Source organism: Chroicocephalus ridibundus, chromosome 9, assembly GCF_963924245.1.
Source record: "Chroicocephalus ridibundus chromosome 9, bChrRid1.1, whole genome shotgun sequence".
In the NCBI taxonomy this organism is placed as follows: Eukaryota; Metazoa; Chordata; class Aves; order Charadriiformes; family Laridae; genus Chroicocephalus; species Chroicocephalus ridibundus.
In genome coordinates, this window is record NC_086292.1 from 6,485,066 (window position 1) to 6,509,488 (window position 24,423).

General features: G+C 51.1%; 1 protein-coding gene across 2 annotated transcripts in view; it reads left to right on the forward strand.

Annotated features, from left to right (window-relative positions):
• Positions 1–315: 315 nt before the first annotated feature.
• Positions 316–24,423, forward strand: part of LOC134521085 (gamma-aminobutyric acid receptor subunit beta-4) — a 75,463-nt gene continuing 51,355 nt past the window's right edge. For both annotated transcript variants that reach the window (XM_063347181.1, XM_063347182.1), the window contains exons 1-2: positions 316–632; positions 4,662–4,750. In XM_063347181.1, coding sequence (XP_063203251.1) covers positions 553–632; positions 4,662–4,750 — 169 coding nt within the window. In that variant the 5' untranslated portion in view covers positions 316–552. The remainder of the gene's footprint in view (positions 633–4,661; positions 4,751–24,423) is intronic.

The following is a 24,423-nucleotide window of genomic DNA, read 5'->3' on the forward strand; positions in this document are numbered from 1 at the left end:
CACTCACACACACGCTCGCTCTCTTTCTCCTCCTCCTCTTCTCTGAAGGTGGGTAGCAGGAGCCATGCAACATCTGCAGAACCGGATGGCAAAAGAGCAGGAGGAAAAATAATCCAAGTGGAGTGCTCAGGGGACACTGAGTTCTTTTTTTTTTCCTTTTCTTTTTCTTTTTTTTTTTTAATTTTTTTTCTTCTTCTCCATCTTCCGCGTACCTGTGAGATTCGATTTCACATTGTGCTGAGCCCATTTTGGGGCATTTTATTTTTCTTTCTCTTGGGATTTTCTCCATTGCCAGAGGATGTCTCTTGTTGAGAGGATGCTGAAAGGAAGAAGAAACGAATTCTTTGACTGGCACTGAAGGAGGGGGGGGGATATTTTTCCCCCACATTTTTTAGTTTTTGTCATCATTCTTCTTCTCTAGGAAATCATTAACTGGGGGGGGCTGGTTTCTTTTTTCCCTCCCCCCCTTTTTTTGGAGGGGGATTTCAGAAGATCCATCCTTCTTTCCCCTCCCCTCCAAAGATTTTTTTTTCCTCCTTCGTCTTTGTGGAAATGTGGACATTTCAGGCAGACAGATTGAGTGGAATTGTCTCTGCTTTAGCAGCTCTTTGTCTCGCCTGCTGTGCGCAAAGGTAAGGATTGCGATCCCAGGCTGCGGGGACAGGGGGGTTGATACAGGATTTGTTTGTTTTGTTTGGGGTTTTCTCCATCGATCTGTATGTGGGAAAGGGGTGGGGGTTCTTTCCCCAAATTGCTTCCCCTGCTGCCTGCTGTTGTTATTTCCCAGCCCGTGTCATTTTAGGGGGAGGAGGGATGCTCATACATGAGATATGGAGCAGGCTGCAGACGGAGCCCACCTCGCAGCCCACTTGCAGCGCGTCGTGTGTGTGTGTCGTCGCCCCCCCTCCCACAACCACCCCCACCCCCCCACCTCCCTGGTACACGATCTGGAGGAAAAATGGCAAAATGAAGCGTTTTGCTGGGGAACATGGTGACGGCAGGAGCCGATGGAGTGCACGGCACCGAGCTGTCTGCATACGCAGCCGGCACAGGGCTGCCTTGGCCATGCCTGTGCCTGCACACGCACACGGCACACACGCAGCCACACTCGCACCCGAGCGCCCTGTGCCCCTACCAAAGCCCTGGCTCTGCCGTGTACGGGAGGCGATGCCTACGCCTGTGCCTCCACGCAGATTTATGGCATGCAACATAATCCTCTGTGATCCACTCAGATGCATCCCTGCATGTGCGCATCCATCCGTGCCCGTTCGGGTGCACACACGTGTATCGCAACACACCTACAGAGCGCAGCACGCTTTACCTGCTCTGCGCGTAGCCATGTCAATGTTTGCACTGATACCCCGCATACGCGAGCTGCAGCTGTTCCTGGTAGACGCCTTGAGTGATCCAAGCAATCCAGGCATCCGTCCAGCCTGGACAAGGTGCACAGAGCACACCTGTTTGCTCCCATGGCGGGCGTTTATCCGCTGCCTTCACACACGGGAGTAGCGCTGCCTGCTCCTCCTCGCCCTCCCTCCTCACACAGGTGGGTTTGTACCTCTGTGCTGAAGTCTGCTGGGGAGGGAGCTGGGAGCTGTGGCATTCCCTTGCTCCGCCGTGCACGCTGAGCAGCGCGTCCCCGACGCACACATGCAGGTCCCCGCCACAGCCTTGCGGAGCCGTATATACAAAGATTGATGTTCCCACAGTTATAAACATGCACACGCGCAGACTCGTGCCCACCTCACCCACACCATTCATGCACGCTTCCACTGTGCGTGGACACAGACGCGGGCACGCTTAGTGTCCAAGCAAACATGTAAAGAGCAATGCCCGTATCAAAAGCCTTTGCGCAGACGTGTCCTTGCATGTGTGTTTGTATCTGGACTGATATTTTCCCATAGTCTGCATGTGTATCTGTGCGCACCTTGGAGACAAAACACTCTCCCATGTGCCCATGCCTTCAGCTACTCCCACACACCCCAGCCAGCAGCACGGTGCGCATGTATGTAGCTGTTTGGCTGCAAGTGTAGCGTATATGCAAAGCACGGAGGGTCAGGGACACGGTATTCAAAAATTCAGTTCACAGGCTGGCTGTACGTGCTCCCTAAGCGGATGCAGACCCACATTTGCCAGGAATAGCACTTACACGCAGCTGCTCGGCCACAGCTGGGCGAATGCACAACTTGCCTGTTCAAGCGGGAGGGATGTGGCTTTTTGGATCAAAAGGAGCCCAGAGAGAGCTTGGCCTTAATCAGGATGCCAGTTTATGCCCTCACTGGGCCACCTTGTAGCTGAGGAGGAGGAAAGAGCCCCTAAATCCCGCTTCCCACTGTGCCCCTTTCTGCAGGGCCCCTGGCACATTGGTTGCTGTCTCTGCCTCAATTCCCTTGCCTAAATTAAGAAGGTAACACTGCTTCCTGAGTTTGTCCTGCATGAAGCTAAACAGAAGTGTCTAAATTCCTTGAGGAATGCATAGTGTCTATATTATGAACATGGAAACCTATAAATATGGAAATCTGTGTACCTAGGAATGACTGTCTAGAGATGACCAAATGTTGGTGCACACTGTTAATCCACAGTGAGCATAAATAGACAAGACCATTGCAAAACCTCACATACCTGCATAGAAATCCACAGGTTCAGGCGGACCTTGCAAGCCTAGACATGGTGTTCTGAAAATGTCCACCTGTGCACACCTCTCTGGCCTTTTTACAGTGAATAAAGCAATGCAACGAAGAGCTGTACCCCTGTAAGCTGCATGCTCAGGAATGCAGCTCAGACACTCCCCCCGCCCAGTACAAGCGCTGAGCGGTTTGTCCATGCACCAAAGCTGGGCCTGGGAAGTGTTCTGTCTCCTATTTGCACATCCCTCTTCGGTTGAGAAATCTCTGCACATACACAGACTGTGCATCCAGAGCCTTAACGCATGCCCAGACTCCCCAGTGGTCCCACATGCCTCCACCCACACCGATACAGAGGGTCTGGGCACCTGGGAACCCAGTCTCAGGCACCCACAAATGCCTGTTTCTGTGCTCCTGCATCAAATGTGTCCACAGCCCAGGGTCTCGTCATAACCTGATGGGGCAAGGTCTGCACCCACAGTCACCCCCACGCAGACTCGGATGCGGTCGCACACATGCACACCCACGTTTGTGCACATTTCACAGCTGTACCCTTGAGCTCCAGCGCTTTCGTGTGTCTGCGTGTCCGTGTGCACAGGCAGGAAAGTCCGTACATCCTCCGTACAGTCAGGAGAGCATGTGTGTCTGTGTGTCTGTCTGTCTGTGTATGTGCAGACACACGGACGTGTCAGCGCAAACCCCAGTGTCCGGCGAGGCACGGGGCTGGCTGGCAGAGGCAGTGCTATGCTGCAGCTTTCCAGCCTGACTTGGATGGATGTGGGAGGCGGTGTTGACAGGGAGACATGCTGTTGTGGTGGGTGACTGCAAAGAGCAGCAGTTGTCACCGGCAGGGTCTCCATTCTCATGCAAAGCAGGGGACGAGGGTGGCACAGAGGCTGGGTTTTCAGGCAGAAAACCTATATACCCCGCAGCCCTGAATAGGTTCAGTATTTTTAGCATCCTCTGCTTTCTGGTTTCCCACCTTCAGTTTTGCTTTAGCTCTCGGGCTGTTATTAGAGGGAGCTTCCTTCTTGCTGAAATGGCTGGAGGAGCTGGATCAGTGTTAGCGAGGACGGCTGTCCCCCCTTCCTGCAAATCAGAGGGCTGGGGGGGAAAGGATCGCTGCCCTGGCGCAGAGAGCAAAAGATGGACTCTCCTTCTCTATCTCTGTCTCTTAATTTGCGTTGCTAAGAAGTCACCGTGATGCCGTGTGACAGAAGATGAATTTTTACGTGCCAAAGATCAGCCGTATGTTGAGGCCATAGGAGAAAAGGAGCAGGTTTTTTTCCTTTACTTCAATAATATGAAGAAATACCTGGGTCACTGAGAGGCAGGGCTTGCACTGGGATGTGTGACAGTGCAGGGCACCTGCTGGAGGGGGGAGCCCTGCAGTGGGGACCTCAGCGTGTGACAAGTCTGTGCTGTGCGGTGCGGGAGTGGGACCAAGTGCCCGGCGTGGCAGGGGAAGGGGGAGGCTGCAGCCGCCCCGTGCACGCCTTGCTGGAACAGAAAGGATCATTTCTACCTCTGTGCGCGCGCGTGTGTGCTCACCCACCTACGGGCAGGGCACAGCGAGGCACCCCAAGTGTGCCAGTTGGTGGCCAGGGAGAGGGTGCGCGTGGTGAGTGGCGCCCGCGTTGAGGGGGACACCAGCCCAGTGGGACCACTGGGATGCAGACAAGCACCAGGAGGGAGCACGGGGGGAAGGAGTTTGGAGTACCCAGGAGTTGGGGTGAGCCGCAGAAGAGGAACCGAAATACCTGCTGAGACTCCTGTGCCATCCCCAAGGATGGCCCAGGACACCTGGCATCCCTGCGGGGCTCGTGTGCAGGCCAGGGGCAAGAGCTGCACCAGGGACAGAAAAGAGGAGAAAGGAAACGGGGAGGCTGTGCCCACGGCTGGGTGTCTGTAGCACACACGGGCGCCTTGGTGCCATGGGGCACAAGGGATGCTCTGGCAGTGCTGCCCAGACAGGACCCCCTCCCGCAGGGATGGTGGCACCTGGGATGACGAGGACTCTCTTCTTTTGTCTTTCAGCCCATCCACTGGGAATATTTCTGTGGTGAAAGAGATTGTGGACAAACTGCTGAAGGGCTATGACGTCCGCCTCAGGCCTGACTTTGGAGGTATGGTGATGGCCGGTCGCGGGGAGCAGAGCATGGGGGCTGTCGCGTGTCTGTGCTGCCGGCTCGGCTGCTTGCAACACACACTGACCTCGCGAAATGCTCACACTTGATTTCTCCCCCCCATGCTGTTTGCTAGCCCCATCTCCTCCTTGCCTTCTCCCTCATGTTTCTTTCTCGCCTCCTGGTTCCCCCCTCCTCCCACCAGCTCCTCTCCTCCTGCCATAACCAATTTCTGCAGACAGCTGGGGGGTTGTCCATGGTGGGATGTTTCTGGGAATGTTTTGCTGGGACGGGGACACTCTGCTTTTCCTCTACTTCAAACTTTCCTCCATTGCAGATAACAGGTCACCCTCCTCCATTTCTGTGCCCAATGCCAGGTTTTTTAGCTGTTTTCCCTGCAGATGGTTGGGTTGTCCGTTCGGTCCATGTCGGCTGGTCTGCCAAGCTGCCCCCTCAGCAGCAAAATGGGATAAAATATTCCCTGGGGAGCTGGTGGCCTCGACACTTACTCAGTAGGAGAAGTGAGGATCTGCAATTCCTCTCTTGTGAGAAGGGGAAGAGCCTTCTCTTTGTTGTCCTGGTGAAGATGAAACATGAAGTAATCCGTGGGTACCATCGTACTCCAGGGTACAGTTGAGGCCCTTTGTTGGAGGGGAGCAGGCAATGGAGAACCACAGCTGACCACACAAGGAAGGGTTTTGGAGGACTTCTGGCTTCAGCCTGCCAAGCTTGGCTGTTTTCAGTCTTTTCTGGGCAATGCTATTTCCTTCTCACGAGGAGATGTGTGGAGTTGGGGGATCTTCAGCCTGCAGGAGCACAGGAACCACATCGAGTTGTCCTTCTCCAGATGACTGCTGGGAAGCACATTCATGCTTTTGCTCTCGAGGGAGAGAGAAGTCAGGGCCAAGTCCACGGTGATACAAGGGTATCACCATGTTTTCTCCCAAAGGGCCTGACGCAGAGTTCCTTGAAAGTGGGGGTGGGTGAATATTCCCACTGATTTCTTCAGGTTTTGAAGTCACCTCAGTGTATTCCAGTTTCCCATGACCCCATGAATGAACTCATCTCTCCCTGAAACCTCTGGTTTCCTTGCACCCCACCCAAACCTGCCCCCATTTACTCACCGCCCCTTTATCTTTGGCAGAGATTGCCTTCCCTGCCCGCGCTTGCTGTCCCCACCGCCCTCACCATCGTCCTCTCCTCCGGCGTGGAGCAGGGGCTTTCAGGCAGCAGCACTGAGTGGAAGCACCACGCTTCCTCTTGGAAGACTGTGGAGTGGGGGAGATGCTCGTCCCTCTGTAGTGCACAGGTCAGTCCAGTGCAGTGGGGAACGCTGTGGGGAGGCTTGCAGCGCTCTGCAAGGAAAGAGAGGTTCCCCCTCTCCTTTCTCTCCGTTGAACATGGATTTGATTTAAAGGCTCTATCTGGGAAACGTGAAGTGTCCCTATTAGCTGACCAGTCCCAACCACAGGAATTGGTGCAGTCACATTTTATGAGGGGAAGAACTGCAGATACGACATAAAAACTGCAAGAAAACCATCTTGTAAGCCACTGAGATGATTATGATCGAGTAAAACAGTAGGCGATCTGGCTCCGCAGAGGCACAGAGCAGAGGGGTGCAGCGGGGAGCCGTGGGGCTGGAGGTCCAGCAGCCCAGGTCCATTTCACAGCCCGTATACTCTGATGCCAGGTCCCTGGGGCAGCCAGCCGCCCCCCCAGGACACGGATCACCCCTTTCCTTCAGCCTGGGCAAGGCGGCGCAGGGCTCGGTGCAGGCGATGCTGCTGATCCTGCCAGGTCTGTGCGGAGCACGGGCTGGGCTCGGCAGGCACTGCGTCCTTCCTGACTGTAAAATGGATGGGTTTGGGCAACCATTGCATTTCATTTGATTTTACTCTGAATTCCCAAAGTACAAACTGCATTTTCCTTCACTCAAGCAGGGAAATAGACAGATGGTGGTAACCCTCTTTCCTGCACTCGTCTCACTGTTGCCTTTGACCCTTTCTTGTCCTTTTCTCTGCTCGTGAGTGTGACGTCCCAGGTGGCACCAGTGGTGCTCAGCGTGCAGGGATGCCCCAACTCTCAGCAAGTCTGGCACCCTCCCCTTGAGGGTAACCTTATCTGGACAAAATTTCCCCTGCAGCATTAACAGATGAGGGAAGGGCGGGCTGAGAGGTGGGTCTGAAAGCTGGAGATCATTAGCATTACAAACCCAGGGCAAAGGGGTGGAAGTTTCCTTGAACCGTTACTGTCCCCAGAGCTCACCAGTTCTCTGAGATTTTGGGCCAAATCCATTCCTGGGAAAAATTCAGTGGGATGTGTCTAACCCTTTGTGGCTTCCAATTCATCCACAGCCCTGTTGTGGAGACGGCAAAGTTCCCCCTAATAAATTGTGTGCAGCTGGAAAAGGCAGACTTTGGGCAAAGCCCTGGAAGCGCTGTGCACGCAGACCTGCCATCTCTCAGGGACGCGGGGGACTGGACTGAACCCCAGTCCCAGCACCCTGAGGACTGGGCTGTTCTCCAGCACACTGCCCCGCATCCCACCTCGTGCTCCGCTTGGACCATCCTGCCACCCCTCAGCTGCCTTCCAGCTGGGCAAGATGGATATAAGCCATCTCTGCTGGGGGAGGCGAGCGCTCTTTGCCCACTTGTGCTCTTGCCCCGGGAAGACCAGTTAGGGTGAGCCGCAAATAGCCGAGACAGCGTCTTGGAGGGGTGACAGGTCCCTCTTAGAGCCGTTTGCCCTGGAGGAACAGCATGGGGCTGTCTCGGGGCTGGCCCAGCAGTGACCAAGGGGTCTGGCTGGAGAGGCAGGAGGAGTGGACAGGACTGGAACAAAGCAGCTACCACTCAGCTTCTTGTGAGCCAGGCTGAGCTGCTCCAGAGAGCACCTCTACAAGCCAGAACACTTGTCCCTCTGCCGCTCAAGGATGAGGGCATTGAGGGCAGGAAAATCAGAGCAGACGGTGATGGGCACCCCAGACGGGGAGGCAGAGAAAGGTCTTTACCAAGCAGATTGCCATGTGAGAAATGCAGCCCACAAAAGCGATAAAGCAGGCTGCCCTCCCTTCCTCCCTTCTCTGCTTTTTCCCTGCTCGCTTTCCCCATCTCTTCCTCCAACAGGAGCGTTATTTCCTTCTTGCCATCCTTCTCCCACATCGGTGCCTGGTGGCAATCACCCCTGCACTGTCCCCCCCCGCCACCCGGCTCAGCCCTGCGGGCAGGGTGCCACCTCCACAGCCTGGGACTCCTCCTCCACGCACCCACCACCATTTGGTTTCTGCCGGCAGAGCAGGAGGGAGCTGGGGACCTTTGGGTGCAGAGGGTCTGGAAGAGCCTGTTCCTGTGTACCATTTGCTATGGCGAGGCAGATCTTGCAGATGTCAGCCCTTCTAAGAGAGCCAGTGCTTACATGGCACAGCAGCCCCAGGCTGCCCACTTCGTCCCAGCACCCCCACTGTCCCCAGGACGTGGTGCTTCAACGGCTCCAAATGCAACTCACGGCTCCCCAGTCCTCTTTTTTTTTTTTTTTTTAGGGAGAGAGAGAAAGAGAACTCCGACTAATGCCAAAAGGAGGACAGGCCTGCTGGGGATTGCAGTTCACTTTTTAATTTTGAGATGCCTCGTTAGCTCTAGGCCGAGCTGAGTGGCTGAGAAGCGTCAGCCACTCGCTCTCCTCCCCTCTCCCCCACCCCCTTGGAAACCCATTAGGCGGATGAGCAGGTCGGCTCTCAGGGGTGGTGCTGTGGCAATGAGTGTGTCTTGCTCATCTGGGGAGCTGGGCTGGATGGAGAGACACACGGGAGAAAGGGGGAAAGTTGGACCCATGTGGGGGTGATGGAAAAATCTGGGAGCAACTCCTCTAGAAAGCCAACCCAGGACAGTGGGGCAGTCCAAGGGGGTCAGGCACAAGGTGAGGTGGGATGGAGGTGCTGGCGTTGAAGGGCCAGCAGGAACATCAGTCCTTGGGGCACAAGTGATAACCCTTCTGGCCTGGGGAGCCCTGGACGATCCCTTCTTACTTCTCAGACACAATCCCCCAAGCCCTAGAGTAGCACACCAGGTTGGAGAGATGTGGGACAGTGGAAGGGTGGGACATGTAGGGACCACAAAGCCCAAAGTTTTCATGGGCTGAGCAAGGAGGTGGCCTGGGACTGAAAGGACGGGAGGCCATTGCAAAGCGGGTCTAAGGGGTCTGGCCAGGATTGTGGTGGGGATCTTGGAGGAGGGATCTGCAGAGTAGGAGGAAGATCCAGCCAGGGCTCTTGGTCTGCTGAAGAGGGAGATGTCTGTCCTGGTACTGCAAGATCAGCAGTGGTGCAGAGCGAGGTCTTTTGGCAGGGTGTGCTGGGGAGCCCACTCAGCTCTGGGGGAGCAGGGCAGCGTATCTCACAGGGAGATCAAATCGCAGGTGGGTGTCATCCAGCTGGCACTGGCCTGGGGGATGGATAGTATGGGGGGCACTGTTCGGTGGGCTTGTTGCTAGCCAGGTCACAGTAAGGCAAGAAGGATGCTCACAATTTAGGACTGGATGAGCAGGGAACGCTGCAGATGAGCTCTGGGAAGCATTGCAGTGCCACGGGAGCTTTCAGAGCAGCACCCTGCTCGTGTAAGTGCTCTTAGGCACTTACTTTCAGAAGCATTAGTTCCATAGGAGAAAAAAAAAAGAAAGAAAAAAAAAAAAAAGAAAGCAAAGGAAGACTGTATTGCCCCAGGGTAGAGAAGGCAATGAAGGAATGGCAGGAGGATCCCACTTGAGCTCAGTGACTCAGCTGCTCTCTGTTGGTGCAACATTTCCAACCCAAAACTTTGCGAGTTTCAGGTGGACGGCTCCGCTTCCCAGGAGCGGATGGAACGGGGACCTTTTATGGTTTCCCAGCATCATTTACAGGTCTTGTTAGCCGAAAGCAAGGCGAGGGCATTCTCTGCTCCTTGTCCCCACCTGGAGTGCGGGGTTCCTAGTGTTTCTCCTGGGTGGTGTGCACAGTGTCTGAGAATGCCTGGTGAAAAAGGAATGACCAGGAAGCCCTCGGGATTACATAGTAAATCCTATGTTTCCATGCCTGTGGATCCAACAGCTTTCCCTGCCCCATTTTTTAGTTCAAATTTTCCTAGGGAGAATTGGTTCTTTGGGGGTCTTGGATTGAAACAAGCCTGTGTCCTGTTCCTCATCTGCCCTGCGGCATGGAGCTGGCTTCCCAGCTCTCGTCACCCTCGCCCAGTCTCGCCCCTCTCCTTTGACACCCAAACCCCTCCTTAGCCGCAATATCTTGGCCTCCCTCCTTTCTCTCCCCTGCCTCTCCTGCCCTCAGCCCCCCTCTGCTCCATCACACCTGCACCCTCCTGGGGACCCAGCCTGCCCCCACGTCCTGCTCTTTCCCCCGCGTTTCTTCTTCAAAGGCCACTCCAAATTCAGTGGGCCTGGGGATTAAATCCTCAGCCCTCCCCTGCGTAACAGCATCACTTGAAACCCAGAATTGTAAAAATAAATGATTGCTGATGCATAAAGTGTTGCAGTGAAGCGTCGTCAGTAGTTCAGGGCTCCGAAACTGGCGGGGCTGGCAGGCTGAGCGGCCGCCTTGGCTGGCACGAATGCGGCAGGAGGCAGAGGGGGGCCCGAGCCCTGGCCCACCAGCCCTGTGTGGCTGGGAAACAGCTGGTCTTGGTGATCCTGAACCGGAAGGAACGGCAATTTGGTTTCTTACGTAGTCGAGGCTGGCGGTATCGCACGTTGTTAAGGCTTCCCGAAAATGTCCCTGTTTTCTACTGCGTATAAGGTTCGGCCACAGTGGTTCTGTTTTTTTCCGTGCAGCTAGCTTGCTTTGACTTTTCGAAGGGGAAGGGGGAAATTTTAGGCAAAATGATTCAGATATTTCTGAGAATGAGCTGAGGCGGGTACGTGCTGGGCTTTTTCCCTCTCCTAAATTGTTGGGAGGTGAAGCTGGCAGCACCTCCAGCAGGGCTGGCCCGGGTGCGTGTGTGGTAGGCGGGGGCCCAGGGCCACCAGCGACCTGGCTGTCACTAGTGCTGTGGTCCCACCACCTCCGGTGCCGGTGCAGCATCCCAGGGTGGTGGTGCTGCTGCGGCAGGGCCAGGGCTTGGGGCTGGGAAGGGGACAGCCCTGCAGGGGGGCAGGCGCTGGTCCTGGGCTACCTGCCCTGGGGCCACTAGGAGCTGCAAATCTACATTTCTAGGGCTTAGTCCCCAGCTCTCCTGCTCTCTTCTCCTCCCTGTCTGTGGCAAAAATGTTTTAATCTCAGAGCAGCCAGATTCAATTTTCCCTACACCTTTGAGATGCCTTGAGCCAACTGTTTTGCATGCTGTGGGGCAGGGAATTGAGACTTAGCAGGAGAGCATTCCTCCCGCCAGGGCCATCTCCTTCACTGACCGCAGGAGAAATTGCCCAAAGCTGGACACTGGGTTAACCTGAAATGCTGCGCTTCACAGAGCCTTATTACAGCGGGAAATATCATCCTTCCTTCCCTACACCCAGGCAGGGCTGAGGAGCAGCTCTGGATTTGAAAGCAGAGGGGGGAACATGGATCAGAGGGGAGGAAAAGAGTAAACTGAGGAAGGAGAGGCAGGAGCTGTCTGGAGAAGTCTGCAAAACCCAGTGTCACCCAGGGCCAAAGGGAAGGTGGATATGCCACCACGCCTGCCAGCAATCCCACTTTCCTTCCTGTGAAAGAGTGTGAAGAAAAGGATGTTCTTGGTCAGTAAAATTGGTTGCAGATGTGCAGCACCCACTTCCTCCCCCATTTACTTGACTTCTGGCTCCAGACCATGGGTCACATCTTCTCTAGGGCTAATCCAGAAGGAAGATGACAACCTCCTGCTGTTGTGTCTTACTTCATTAACTGAAGTGGCAGGAAATGAAAGGATCCAGTCCTTCTTGGGACATATGTGGATGTTAACACATTGCCACATGATGGAATTTCTATTTTTTTCACTTTGCTCTTTTTATAGGAAATACATGCTGTGAAAAGGACTTTGAGGCTGTAAAGTCAGACACTCAGGACTTCAGAAAAGCCAGAATTGGGGTTGCTCCCTGGAGCTGTATTTGGTTCCCTTCTGCAGGTGCATCAGGAGGCAAGGTCTAACAGTCGCTTCCTCCTGAACACCTGCACGGAGCACACCAGAGGTGACATTTACACGTGGGGCTGATCTTTCTTGTTCCCTTCATTCGAGAGGGGGACAGGCTGGGAGCGTGGCAGTGGGGACTAGCTGAGGTGGCCAAGGCAGGTGATTAGGACAGGTTGAGGCAGACCGGAGTGAGACGCACGTCTGATAAAAAGCCTGGGACTGAGCAGGCAAAGACCATCTTGGACCCACACTTTCTTGACTGCTCTGTATTCAGAATTGTTAATGACACAGAATTAGCTGGTTTTTATAGCTGTTGTCAAGCACACCAGTACAGCACGAACGTGTTCACACCTCCCCTCCCAGGAGTCAAAAGTAACCCCTGCTGTGGGGTGCCCAGCCAAAACACCTGATTTTCCACAATACTTAGCAGCATTGTAGTCAGCACACAGCGTGTTCAAAGCACAGCTCCTATTGATTTCAGCCACAGCTGTGAGTGCTCAGCCCCAGTGCCCCAAGAGAGAGACAGGCAGAGTTCACGAAAACCTGTGAGGTTTAGGTGACTTGCACGGGAAGGAGCACGTGGGAACCCCTTGTGGTACTTCCAGTCATGGAGAACAGGACTCGGCTACACAAACATCTTCTTTTCTTTCCTGGATGCCTCCCCCTCACTCACCGCATGGCTATCAGCTTCTTCAGCAGATCAGGCAGGGACCCCACTGTCAGCACTATCCGCTGGTATATAATCCTGCGTCATCCTCAGAGCAAATCCATCCTCTATCGAACAAGGAAAAGGAATGAACAAGGATCCTGGGGACTGTTTAATTAAGAACTGGCTCCATAACATCCATTCAGCAGTGGGCATCCTTCCACATAACTTTCATCCATTTTGTTTTCGCTTGCATTTTTTTGAGTGCAATAATATTTTAGAGTATCAGACTAGACCCTTCCTCCAGTGTGATGGCGCTTGCGAACTTCTCGCTGCATGTTGAGGATATTTGTGCATTCATCCGTGGCCCCACAAGATCCTTATTATCCTCCCTCAGAGACAGGAAGGTCTGACAGAGAGGAGAGGAGGGAGTTTTGGGTGGTGTGATGATGGCAGCATGAAGATGAATTCCCCCAAATCTCAGCCCAGAGTCAAACTGGACTCGGGCTTCTGAGCAATCTGTGTGCCTGCCCTAGAGCTGTGCTTGGTGGTACCAGGCACAGTTTTCTGGATTTAGTATCCGGTGAAGGCTTGCTGTCATTCATTAAGCCTCTATACTTCCACAGAAACTGGAGGAGATGTTGATTCTCGTGTCTGTGCCAAATCCCACGTAGGAGAATTGCATCCAGTGCCCTCCTCCTTCCTTTTCACCCTTGGCTGGTGGAGCCTTTCCCTGCCGCTCCGTTCCACCCTGACACAGCCGCCTTCCAGCACAACTGGAGCTGGTCCATGGTAGCCCACCGTGGCTAATGAGGGGCTCTGAGATGTCTCTCTAAAAGAAAGACGTCATCATCATTTTAACAAAGCATTTATTCCATGAATTTTGCCTCTTTTCTTAGTCATAGACTTTTTATGACCGAATACAATACATTCAAGTTATTGATTAGTAGAATAATTTGAATAGTTCTTAATTAATTAACTGATTAAAAGCAGATTGCTGTTTATAGACAGTCTGGTGGATGTTTTCCATCTCACCTGGACCCGTCTTTCTCCGTGATTAACATCTACATAACGCTCACCATTTCTGAGACTATTCCTGACGGTAAACTTGCCTTCGAGGGACTGCCACTGAAAGCAAAATGTAAAAAGAGTGCAAAAACCCATTAGTACAAGTCCTTCTGATTACTCAAAATACATTCTCACAGCCCTAGAGCTGTTCATCAGAGCAGCTTTACATATCTGCATTGTTCATTTCCTAAGACTCCCGATATCCCAGTTAGGCAGAGAAATGTTTTTAACCCACATAGCACGAAATATAAAAGGCGAGGGATATGCTGTAGTTTTACTGCTACATGAAAAACAGACTGTGTGTGCATGTCACTTTTCTCACCTATGTCTGGTTTAAAGAAAAAAGAAGTCGGAGGCTACTAAAGTGTCAGGCTGAACTGATGTAATGCGGTTCTTTAGCAGTAGTGACAGCATTTGGTGCGGAAGTCTCTCAGATCCATTCTTGCGGATAGCCCTTGGTGGGGTTTGTTAAGTGTCTATTTATATCTTGATATTTCATGTGAAATATCATGCACTTGTTAAAACATGACTAGAAACACGGACAAGACAATGATGTGCTTAATGATGGCATGAAGCCCATTAAAGGAATTCACATCACATACGTGTGAAAGAGAAATGTTGTACAGTGGAGCCCTGTAGCATGAACAGATCTGTCAAATAAACAGGTGTTCTGGAGATCCAGTCATTGATCCTGTTCCTGTTAAATAGGAAGAAACACAGCTCCTCCCGGTCAGAAAAGCACCACCGTTTGCTTTGAGCAGGCTATGAATTTCAGGCTGGTTTGGAGAACACTGATCATGAGTTCCTATAGGCTATTCTTCTGGTTTTGGCACTTGTCCTTGGTTCTGTGACAGAGCTAAAATCTCTTTTTCTTCTCTGATCTTTCCCCTGTCCCCTTCCTGCTTCTCCTGCTCTTTGCAGTCCTACAGGAATAGTACCATTAAGTAATTGTGCACTTAGAGATGTCTGTGCTTGTGACAGGGGTGAGCCTCAGCCAAACCTACCATGGCTTGAATTTCCCTGCCTAGACCTCAGGACCTCTTATTTCAAGTCTAGGATGGCTCCTAGTACAGCTCTCGTTGGAAAAGAGCCTCTGTAAAAATTACATCTTGTTGTTCCATATTTATTCTCCCTCAGTGGTTTCCATGTCAAATTTGCTCAGTTTACCAGTCAAAACAAGATATTTCTACCTGCCAGCTCTGCCAGCTCAGCCTGGGCTCTGGAAATCAAGCTGTGCTCTCTCTGCTCTGGACATCATCACCAGCCAAAAAGGATTCTTGAATCAGGGCTGAGCTGGATGTGATTTTGATTATGCACGAATATAATTTGTTTTCAGGTAGTATTACGGGCGCTGTGTGACAGATAGCAGCAAGGCTTCTTTGCTGTACAAACATTGACGAACAAATCTTCCCCACTACCTGTGGGATGATGGGCCACCGCTAGGTCCATTTGACATCAAGGGAACACCAAGAGGGGGCTGCTTGTTGGGGATGACACAGAAAACCTGTGGCAGCACAAGGAACAGCACTGGGAAGTTCTGCTTCTGACTGTTGTTCTCTATTCATGGGAATGGACTTGAGCACCTTCAGCGCTCTGGTCCGCTGCTTGGTCACCAAACCATGACCTTTCCTCCGACTGCGGTAGCCTGTGAAATCCCCAAAGGGAGCAGGCAGGTGGGTCCACTTCTTGCTGCAGAGAAATGGAAGGGATATAGCCGTAGGGAAGGCTCTCACATGCAACGGGTATTAATTTTTTTCACAAATAGTTCCCCTGCTGGTGGATGGAGCAGGAAAGCGTTTCCCACCGTCTTTTTCAGAAAAACTGAAATTTTGAAAATTTGATCATTGGCTGAATATTTAAAAAAATTATACGTGGCAGATAATATATTCACTGTGTATGATCATGTCATATAGTGGAAAAAGCAGGAAGGGTGTCCTGGCTATTGCACGTTCCAACCTTCACTCTTCTTGTGCTTCTGTAATAAGTCTCACCATGGGCTGTCAGCAAGAAGGGACATCCCTCTCCCAGTGAGAGACTCCACTGTCTGAGCACACAGGGTCATTTCAGCCACTAAAAGCCATGGTAGGCTTTTATCTACTACACAGACCAACCCCTGCAAAGAGCACCGACCTTCCTCTTCCACAGGGCTTAGCGGCAGCTGTGTTGCAGAACCAGGACGGGTTTTCTGATCAGGAGATCTTTCCAAACACACCTCCTCAGCTACCAGGCAGCTTCCTGGTGTTCTTCTTGCTCTTATCTTACTCATTGGCCACAGCAAGACAATCCACCTGCAGGCTACTTTCTTTAAGGAGCTTTGCATTAGCGAGACCGCAGCAGATCACTTTTCCAGGTTGGGGGAAGCTTGTGCCACGGGAAAGGCCAGGTTTGGGGGCTGCCCTGGGAAGTTCAGCAGGGAATGTGTAAAAACGGGGGGTCCCCACTGCAGGTGGCAAAGCTCCGGGTGTAACAGCAGAGGCTGTCACACCAGGAAAGGAGGCCACCCAGGTTATGGATGGGAGCTCACTGCTGGGACATTGTCTCCTGAAGAGGGAAACTCCAGCTGGGGAGAAGGTTTGCGGGAAAGCCCAGTCTTCTGGCCTCTGGGGAAGGGTCTCAGCTTGGTAAGAAATTTTTGGAAGTGAGCTGAGAGGTTAGGCTATGAGCTGAATTTTTCTTCTTATCCTTCTTTCATAGCAAAAATAGAACATTCATCACAAGTTCCTCTACATGTTTTTCTTCCCTATTGCACACTAGCTCCTTGCTAGTATTTGAAGCTAGAGAAAAAAATTTGATGAGTACTCAAGTTAATAATGCGTGATTATTATGTTGATGAATTGCTGGAGATGAATATATATGTAAAAGCTCTGCAAGATTCGCTCATCCATGCATCCTGAGTGAAAGCAATTATTTTGGTGAACAAATGGCAGTTAGTTCTATCTCTTAATAAGGGATCCTGGGGTAAAAGGTAACCTGGTAACTTTTGTCCTGCTGAATTTACAGGACACTTCTGCAAACTGATCATTACTGAAATGATGGAAACACCAGCGCAGGGGTCAATCTTTCAAAAGTGACCAACCTGCAAACTTAAATTCTTCTCCCTACAAAACCCTTGCAATTCTCAGTCATCGCTGATTTTTGTAAGATTTTCTCTGTCTTGAGACTGTGGAGAAAAAACATAACAACCTGAACAAGGCACATCCAGGAGGCTCAAAAACTGGGAGATGAAAACATATAATCCCATATATAACATTTGGAAAGGGGGAGGCTTGTTTCTGTGTTTGCTTTGCTTCTCATGATTTCTAACTCAGACTCATGATTTTAATGTGAATGTCATGATATTTTTCAGGCCTGACTCACTCCTTTTTTTCAATACTTGCACTGTAAATTGTCCTGACTGTCACCGAGCATAAGCCTTGGGCACCTTGTGACCCCAAAGCTCTGCCTCCGAGCCCTTCGTAGGGTAAGGAAAGCTCTGGGTGTTCAGTGCAGGGAGGTGGTGGTGGGGTGCATCTGAAGTCAGCATTAACAAAAGCCCTAGTAACAGTCTCTGTTGGGAAAGATAAGATGGGCACCAGGAAAGGGCTGTATCTCCGCAAAGGACCTGACAGAAGTAACAAGAAAGGAGTGACCTTCTCTCCCTTGGAGACCTCAGCCACTGATTTTGCGCTGTGTTGGGGGATGAAGGACCACGTCCAGCACCACCAAAAAAATCATCTCATGGAAATACGGCAAGGGGCCCACAGCAGGACTGTCCCCTGCTGCTCCTGGATGTCCCATCCCTGATTTCAATACTTGTGCAAGTTTACCATGTCCTGAGCTGGACATCTTGTTTCTTTTTCTTTTTTCCCCGCATGCCACGCATGTCCAACTGGATTCAATCCAGGAGTTAGGTTCTGTGGTATCCTTTAAAGACAAGAGTCTGTAAACAGTGGTGAGGAGGTGTGACTATCTCATTAAAAATTGAAAACAGGGGGAGAAAAAGGAAAACACCTTCTTGTTGTCACTTTGATAAAAATGACAAGTCCAGATATTTTGTTGTTGTTACAAATACTTCCAAGACGGAGTAATGGATTTGATATGAACAGAGAAGCTTGTGTTAACCCATTTAAATTAATTTTGTTCGGCTCATTTTCAGCTAAGGGGATTAGATGGCTCAGGATTTGGTAATGTGTGAGAGTGTTTTCCCAGACAGGTCACATCCTCAAGTACAGGCCAGGTCTGCAGTTGTCTGGGGGATGATCCTTCCAGTGCATATAAGAGAGAGGTTCCTCCATGTAGCAGACGTTTATTGGTAATGTGCCAGAAAAGCCCAGCACTGAAAAGGTGGGTCAGGACCTTTGTGCTCTGGGTGGGGAGATGTGACGTGAGACAACTTGATGGGCAACATGGGAGAAATTTCCACAGCTGCCAGCTGGTACACAGGAAAAATTTCTAAATGGGCTCACCTGCCTGACACCCTGGTAGCCCCCCCTAAGGGGAGTGGAAGGCTCCTGTGGAGGGAGGGAGGGAGCTGGGTGGTTGGATCCTGTGTCAGTCTCCTGTGAGCGCTGGGATGAGATGGGATGGGATGGGGTGAGATGGGATGTCCCACATATAGCACCACCCCTGGCACTGGGAGCTGTTTGGCTGTGGGTGGGAGGAGGATGCTGCAGTTTTCCCGGGTAGTTTGCTGCACTCCTGCCTCCTGGGCTCCTGCAAGGAGTGTCATGGCGCTGTGGGGGTCCCAGAAGTAGGGGTTCAGCTGTAATCATGCTTAAAAATGTATGTGCATTTGTGGACCTTGTAGCACTGGTGCTTGTGCAGGAATCCAGTGTTTTGGGCTATAAAGAGTGTTTTCCAGGCTGTGAGGGAGCCCTGGGAGTGGGTCTGCTCTGAGACTAACCTGGGGAAGCGGAGAGCAGGCAGGATGGGGCAGCTGCCTGCACTGAGGCTTGTGGTGAGTGTGCTTTGGCAGAAAGCTGTAGGGACATGATTAAATACCCTGCTCCCTTTTGCACATTTACCTGTGGGGTTCAAAATACTTAATGTCTGTGTGCTACCCTTTCTGAAGATCTGCCGCCTTTGTGCCTTAAAAAGCAGGGTAACAGGCAGTGGGCTAGGCGATGAGGAACAGCAGGGTGCCAAAGGCTTCTGAGCCTGCCCGAGCTGGGGAAATGGTGGCTGGGAGGAGACGGAGCAAACATAAGCTCTGAGGGCCTGAGTGAAATCAAAAGGGCTGGACTCCTCCCAAGACGCCCACAGCTTCCCAGGCGACCAGAGCTGCGCCCCACTGCTGCACTGCCAGGGCCCACAGGGGACATGCACTTGCCTGCCAGGATCCTGACAGAGGTAGGAGGGAAGACTTCTCAGGTGGAGAAATGTGGGGGTGGCTGATCAGTGTGGGTCTGATGCTTCAAATTGCTGCTGGGGGAAAAAAGAAAAAAAAATGCCTGGCTTGTGTTGATCTGCTGTCAGTCTACAACGCGTGCTTGCTCGGGAAGCCCTGTTGCCCTCCTGCCACTACTCTTGGTGCAGGGTAAGAGCTGAAGTGATCTGGGGTGCGCAGTGCATCTGCTTTCCCAGGGTTAACTTGGTGTAAGCACAGGGAAATGCAATGTTTCGTAGAAGTGCTCTCCCCTGCAGGGAGGGATGTAAAAGAAAACACAAAGTGCGTGCCCTGCAGATTTCAAAACCAGAGAGCTGGTCTGTGTGGATGCCTTGGAGCAGGAATGTCCCTGGAAGAGGAGGGCAGGTGATCAGTCCTTACTCTAGTAGCACAGCGCGCCAGGAGGTGCGTTGCCTGCATCTCCCAACGGTCAGATCTGGATCTGCTTTCTGCAACCACCCTGCTCTGACAGAAGCTGATGGTTGTGGCAGCCCTGCAAAGTGAACCGGCTGCTGTCCGAGCCGGGTGTTGCCTGCTTCAAGGAATGGGTGGTAGTTGGGAACGGGTGTTCCTGGTAATGTTACTCTTGAAAAGAGTTGACTGCTTGGGACCTACTGGTGTTGCCAGGTTGTTAATGATCAAGTCTGGTAAGGTGATGCAGTCGTGTATGTCTGTAAATGAGGTAAAATATGCAGTTTGACAAACCTGTGAACTTATTTTCCTCTCACTTTGTTGTAACCTTACCAAGTGTGCATCACCCAGGCGAGAGATACGCACATGGAAGGCTTTGGAAGACTGTCTTCATTGCTGAGGATGAAACAGCTTTAAAAATTTGCCTCCTGAATATTGACCTAGGCCTCTCCCAAGAACAAATGTTATTCTGAGTAGTCAGTGATTTTACTTGATGCTGAAAGCCCTCTGTGTGTGTACAGGTGCTCTGCTGAGATGAGTCCACCCAGAGTACAGAAGCTGTAAGGGTTGGTGTCTACCCTTTGTTCCGTTTTTAAGCCTGTACATTTGAGACCTTGTTTTTATTCAGCTTGGGTAGCTGTCTACCAACATCTTTTAAAATCAACCTTGATTTAGCTTCCTCTATAATCCTTCAATACCTCTGGGACAACCTTTACACTGTTTCTGCAGCCAGTTGATTGTTCTCTCTCACTTCCAAATTTCCATGGGATATTTGCAATATCCCACTCTAATACCTACTAATCCATTAAAAATACCCATGAGATAGCTTAGGTAACCCATTGTGCCTCACAGATTGTGCTCCTTAGCTCTCTGCTTTCCCTAGAACAGTCACAGAATGAGTGCTGCATCTGCGTCGGGAAAGCATTGTTCCTCCAAAAGGATCCCTCAGCACTGGCTCACAAGCAGGCACAGCTTGCGTGAGAAAATCCTCTTTATCTCTTCAGATCTACAGGGACAACTTCTTTTGACAACATGCTGGAAATGTGGCTGCCTTTATCAAGGTTAACCTGTGTGTTCGCAAAGAGCATCACAGGATAGCAGTTCTTGAGTGGTCAGTTCTGCCTGCTCTGCAAGTGCTGCGTCTCTTCATTCCTTGCTCAAGAATTGGCCTTATTCTTGCTTGGAGGAAAGCCTGTCTCTTACAGAAGCTCTTTATTTGTTCAGTGTTTGGGTATTCCAAAGCTCTGCTTAAGAGGTATGCTATGGTTGTACCCTCCCTTGATTGTTCTGTGTGCGGTCCTTGATATCACCACCTTGGTGAGAGCTTGCTCCAACTTTTCATTTCTCTTGGGAAATCCCTAGTATTTCCCCCATCTTAAATGAAGAGTGCAAACTCGGTCATCTGACTGGGTGAAGTGGAAAGCCAGGCTACCAAGAGACCGGAATGGCACAGGCTGGAAATCCTCATTAGCCTCCTTGCACAGGGTATTGCTGTGTCTGGTCTGACGCGGATGGGTGGCAAGCCTAGCAAGGTTAAGCACAATCTTGTTCTGTGCGCAGGCTCAGCGGCTTAAAAAGTGCCAAGCGATCCCTGAAGAAATGTGGCAAAATGCAGGAAACGACCAGCGGCAGAAACTGTTTTCTGCCAGACCTACTTAGAGGCTACCTGCAATCTCCATGAGAATCGGTGGTGGTAGATACCCCTCCTGCCCCGGCAGAACAATGAATCCATGGGGAAGTAGCAGGCATTGACAGCCCCAGATATGCCGGAGACCAGGGCCCTGCCTTTTAGCTCCAAAATACGATGCTTGCTGCATGTGGAGGAGCTTTCTCAGCAGTAGCAAGTCCCTCATACTCCCTGTTTCCCCACAGGCAAGAAGGCAATGTCATATTTGCTGACTTGCCGTGAGACCATCTCTCTTTCTGGTAATGTACGACAGTGGCCAAAAGCATAATGTCATGGTATGCTTTGTTCTTTTAAATCCAACAGATGTCATGGAGTGACCTGCTAAGGGTAGGGGAAAAGCTTTGATATCAGCCTCTGAATGTGTTTGTTCCTGATTGTTGTGCTGTGCCTGCCAAGCTTAGGGCATAGCATTGGGTGCGGGAGAGGTCATGGAAATAAGAGTGAAAAAACAAGTGGAAAAAAGGTTGGAGAGTGTTTACTGGGTATTTAAACCTAGATTTTGTTGGAAAAGTTTAAACAGGTTCTTAAGAGGCCCTGCTGAGCTCAGCCCTTCTAGATGTCACCACAGATCAGAGACGCTGGTTGAAAGTGGTTCCCAAAACACTTCTGCTTTCATGATACATGGTTAACTTTTCTCGCTCCTGAAGCGATGTTAACACTTACTGAGTTTGCGCTTGATGCTGTACCTAAGCCAAAAAAAAAAAAAAAGGAAAGGAACAGGAAAATTAGGGTTGGGAAACTTCTTTGTGTTCTGGCTTGTGTAGCCTTCTGGGATGGCATCTTTTAGATATTCCCCTATTAATTGCTGCAGCAGAGCCTCAGGCTTGATCTGTGAGCACAGCTATTATGCAGATAGCAATTTGTGAACTCCTCTTACAATCCTTCTACATGGTGAAAACCCAAGAGCGTTTCAGTTCTCCCTGTCCTGGGGGGTAGGTATAGACTCCTCCACAGTGAATTTGAGTGTCCTGACAATAGTCTGGCCCCTGAGTTATCTTTTGGGTGGGTTTAAAAAAAACTATGGCCCGGGATTAACTAGTTCATCAGCTGAAAATGATTCAAGGGTATCTGTTTTGGGAGTAGGATTTCTTAAGAGATTGTATGGTCGCATCCATGCAGCAGCTCCTCAGCTAGTGGTGAGCCTTGTGCTGAATGTGCTGCCTTCTGCACCTCTGACTACCTGGGATCTCTTGCCTCCTAACTAACCGTGCCTGTCAGCCCTTGTATAACCAACTCATCGCTGCACGTAGCAGTGACGTGGGTTGTGGTTTTAAAGTTGTAAACATAGAGCCAGGGTGCCCTGAGGTTCAGTGCTGTGAACAAAGCAGAGGCAGCGGCTTGGGCAAACCATTTTCTGCAGAAAGAGCCAAGTAGATACTGAACAGATCTCCCTTGTTCAGGAAAGCGAGGATAAGACTGAAGGAAAAAGTCCCGCGAGTGAAATTACAGTCTGTGTGCTGGTCGTGCCTTTGGCAAGCCTGAGAATATCCTAACTGCTGATCCTGTTTTTGGGGGGGGGGGCGGGGGGGTGTCGTTGAAAATGCAAGTAAGGCACTGCAGTCCTGTAGGCACGTATATCAGCAAACCTTGCCCTCTTCATGCCTGGCTGTGTTGCCCTGCGTTTGCTGAAACAGTTCTGCCGGCCAGCTCAGGGCAACCTTGTCTGGGACTCTCTCTTTCTGGGCCCCAGTGCCACCCCTGTCCTCTGGCTGCTGGAGAGCTGGGGGTGAGGAGGAGGGTTTTGCATGGACGGAGTCTTATGCCCGTGGGTATTCACCATTGCAGGGTAAGGCACAGACCTGCTCTATATGTAGGTTTAGCGGCTGAAACATCTAATTTTCTCTGGTTGGCTTTGTTTACTCAGCAGAAGACCTTAAAGCAGCTTTCCTGCCGCTGCAGGGATCTCAGAGACTGGTGATGCCACAGGCAGGTCGCAAGCAGGGAATGCTGGGGCTCATGCACAAAGCTGTCTTGAATAATCTTCCCTCTTGTCCAAAAGAGACAGTGCTGTACTCCCTCTTCCTGCACGCGTGACGCGCTCTAATGGCAAGAGCTAGGCTGCCCTTTGACACCTCTAACCTCCAACACACAGTGAGCAGCTCCCAGGATGGGTGCAGTGGGTTTGGGGGGGCTTCTGTGGTTTTGTGAGAACCCTGGACCCGGGAGGTTGCTTTTTTTTTTTCTTTTCTCTGTACTGGTGACATGTCATCTTTGCTTCGGTGGCTGGTTTCTGGATACCATGCCTTAAAATAGAGATGTAGACAAATTGGCAAGGGGCCAGAGGAGAGCAGCACTGTAATTGTCAGAGCTTTGGAGAACATGACCTCTGCGGACAGGTTGAAGACATCAGGTGCGTTTGATCTAGGCGAGGCAGTGCTGGCGGGGAGGGAGAGGGATGTCGTGGTTTCTCAGTACATAAAAGCTGTTATTAAGGAAGGATGATTGATTTATTCTTTCACTATCACTGGGGGAAATGATGAGACAAAACTACATTTACACTGCAAAGAAGGTTTAGTTCGGATGCTGAGGAAAAACCTTCAGTGCCGCGAAATGCAGGAAGAGATTATCCAAGGGAGCTGTGGAATTTCTGACACTGGTGCCTTAAAGAAACTCCAGTCTGCTTCCATGAAAGATAAGGGCTGTGCAACCTCCCAAGATGCCTGTTAGTGCCTTTGTTCCTGTAGTTTAGGCTAAACAGTAGGTTTGAGGCTGATGCCAGTCCCTTAGCAACCGCAAGCCTTGGCTCTGCCAGCATCGCCAAGTTCACGTGGTCAGAAATGCACGAACCAGACTCCTCAAAGCATTGGCTGGAGTTCATGAAAATGGTGTGGCTTCAAGTAGATGATAATATAAAGTAAGCTCTGTTTATCTGCCTGCTGGTTTTGAGTCTTTTTGGCTGTGTCTGTATTGCAGTCGGAGATGCGATGGCAGAGAAACCCAGGCTTGCTCTAGTCTAACTTCCTTGCGTAGGAGTGAAGAGAGGGCAGCTTGGACCTTAGTGCAGGGCAGCTGCCCAAGTAAGCATCCACTGCCTGGAGACCCATTGCACTGAATTTTGGGCTGTCGTCTTTGCTCTCTGCAGCTGAAGTACCAGGCTGAGATCTAGAAGAGATGTCCTGATCCAGCTGTCATCACCTCTGGCTGTAGTGCAGGCAGACACGGGCTCGAAAACACGACTTTTCCTCTGCAGTCATGCCATAGGAATTACTTCTGCAGCAACATGACTCTAGGTTCTGGGGCTTTTGAGCATTATAAAATAAAATGTGAAAGTAATAACTGGTTGCTGGGAAAATATTGCAGATTAGCACAACTTGTTCTCTACCTTGACTGTTTTTATATTTGACAAGTATCACTTGCAGAAAAAGGACAGGTTTTATTATAACTCTTTTGTCTGCTTCCCTTCCAACTTCC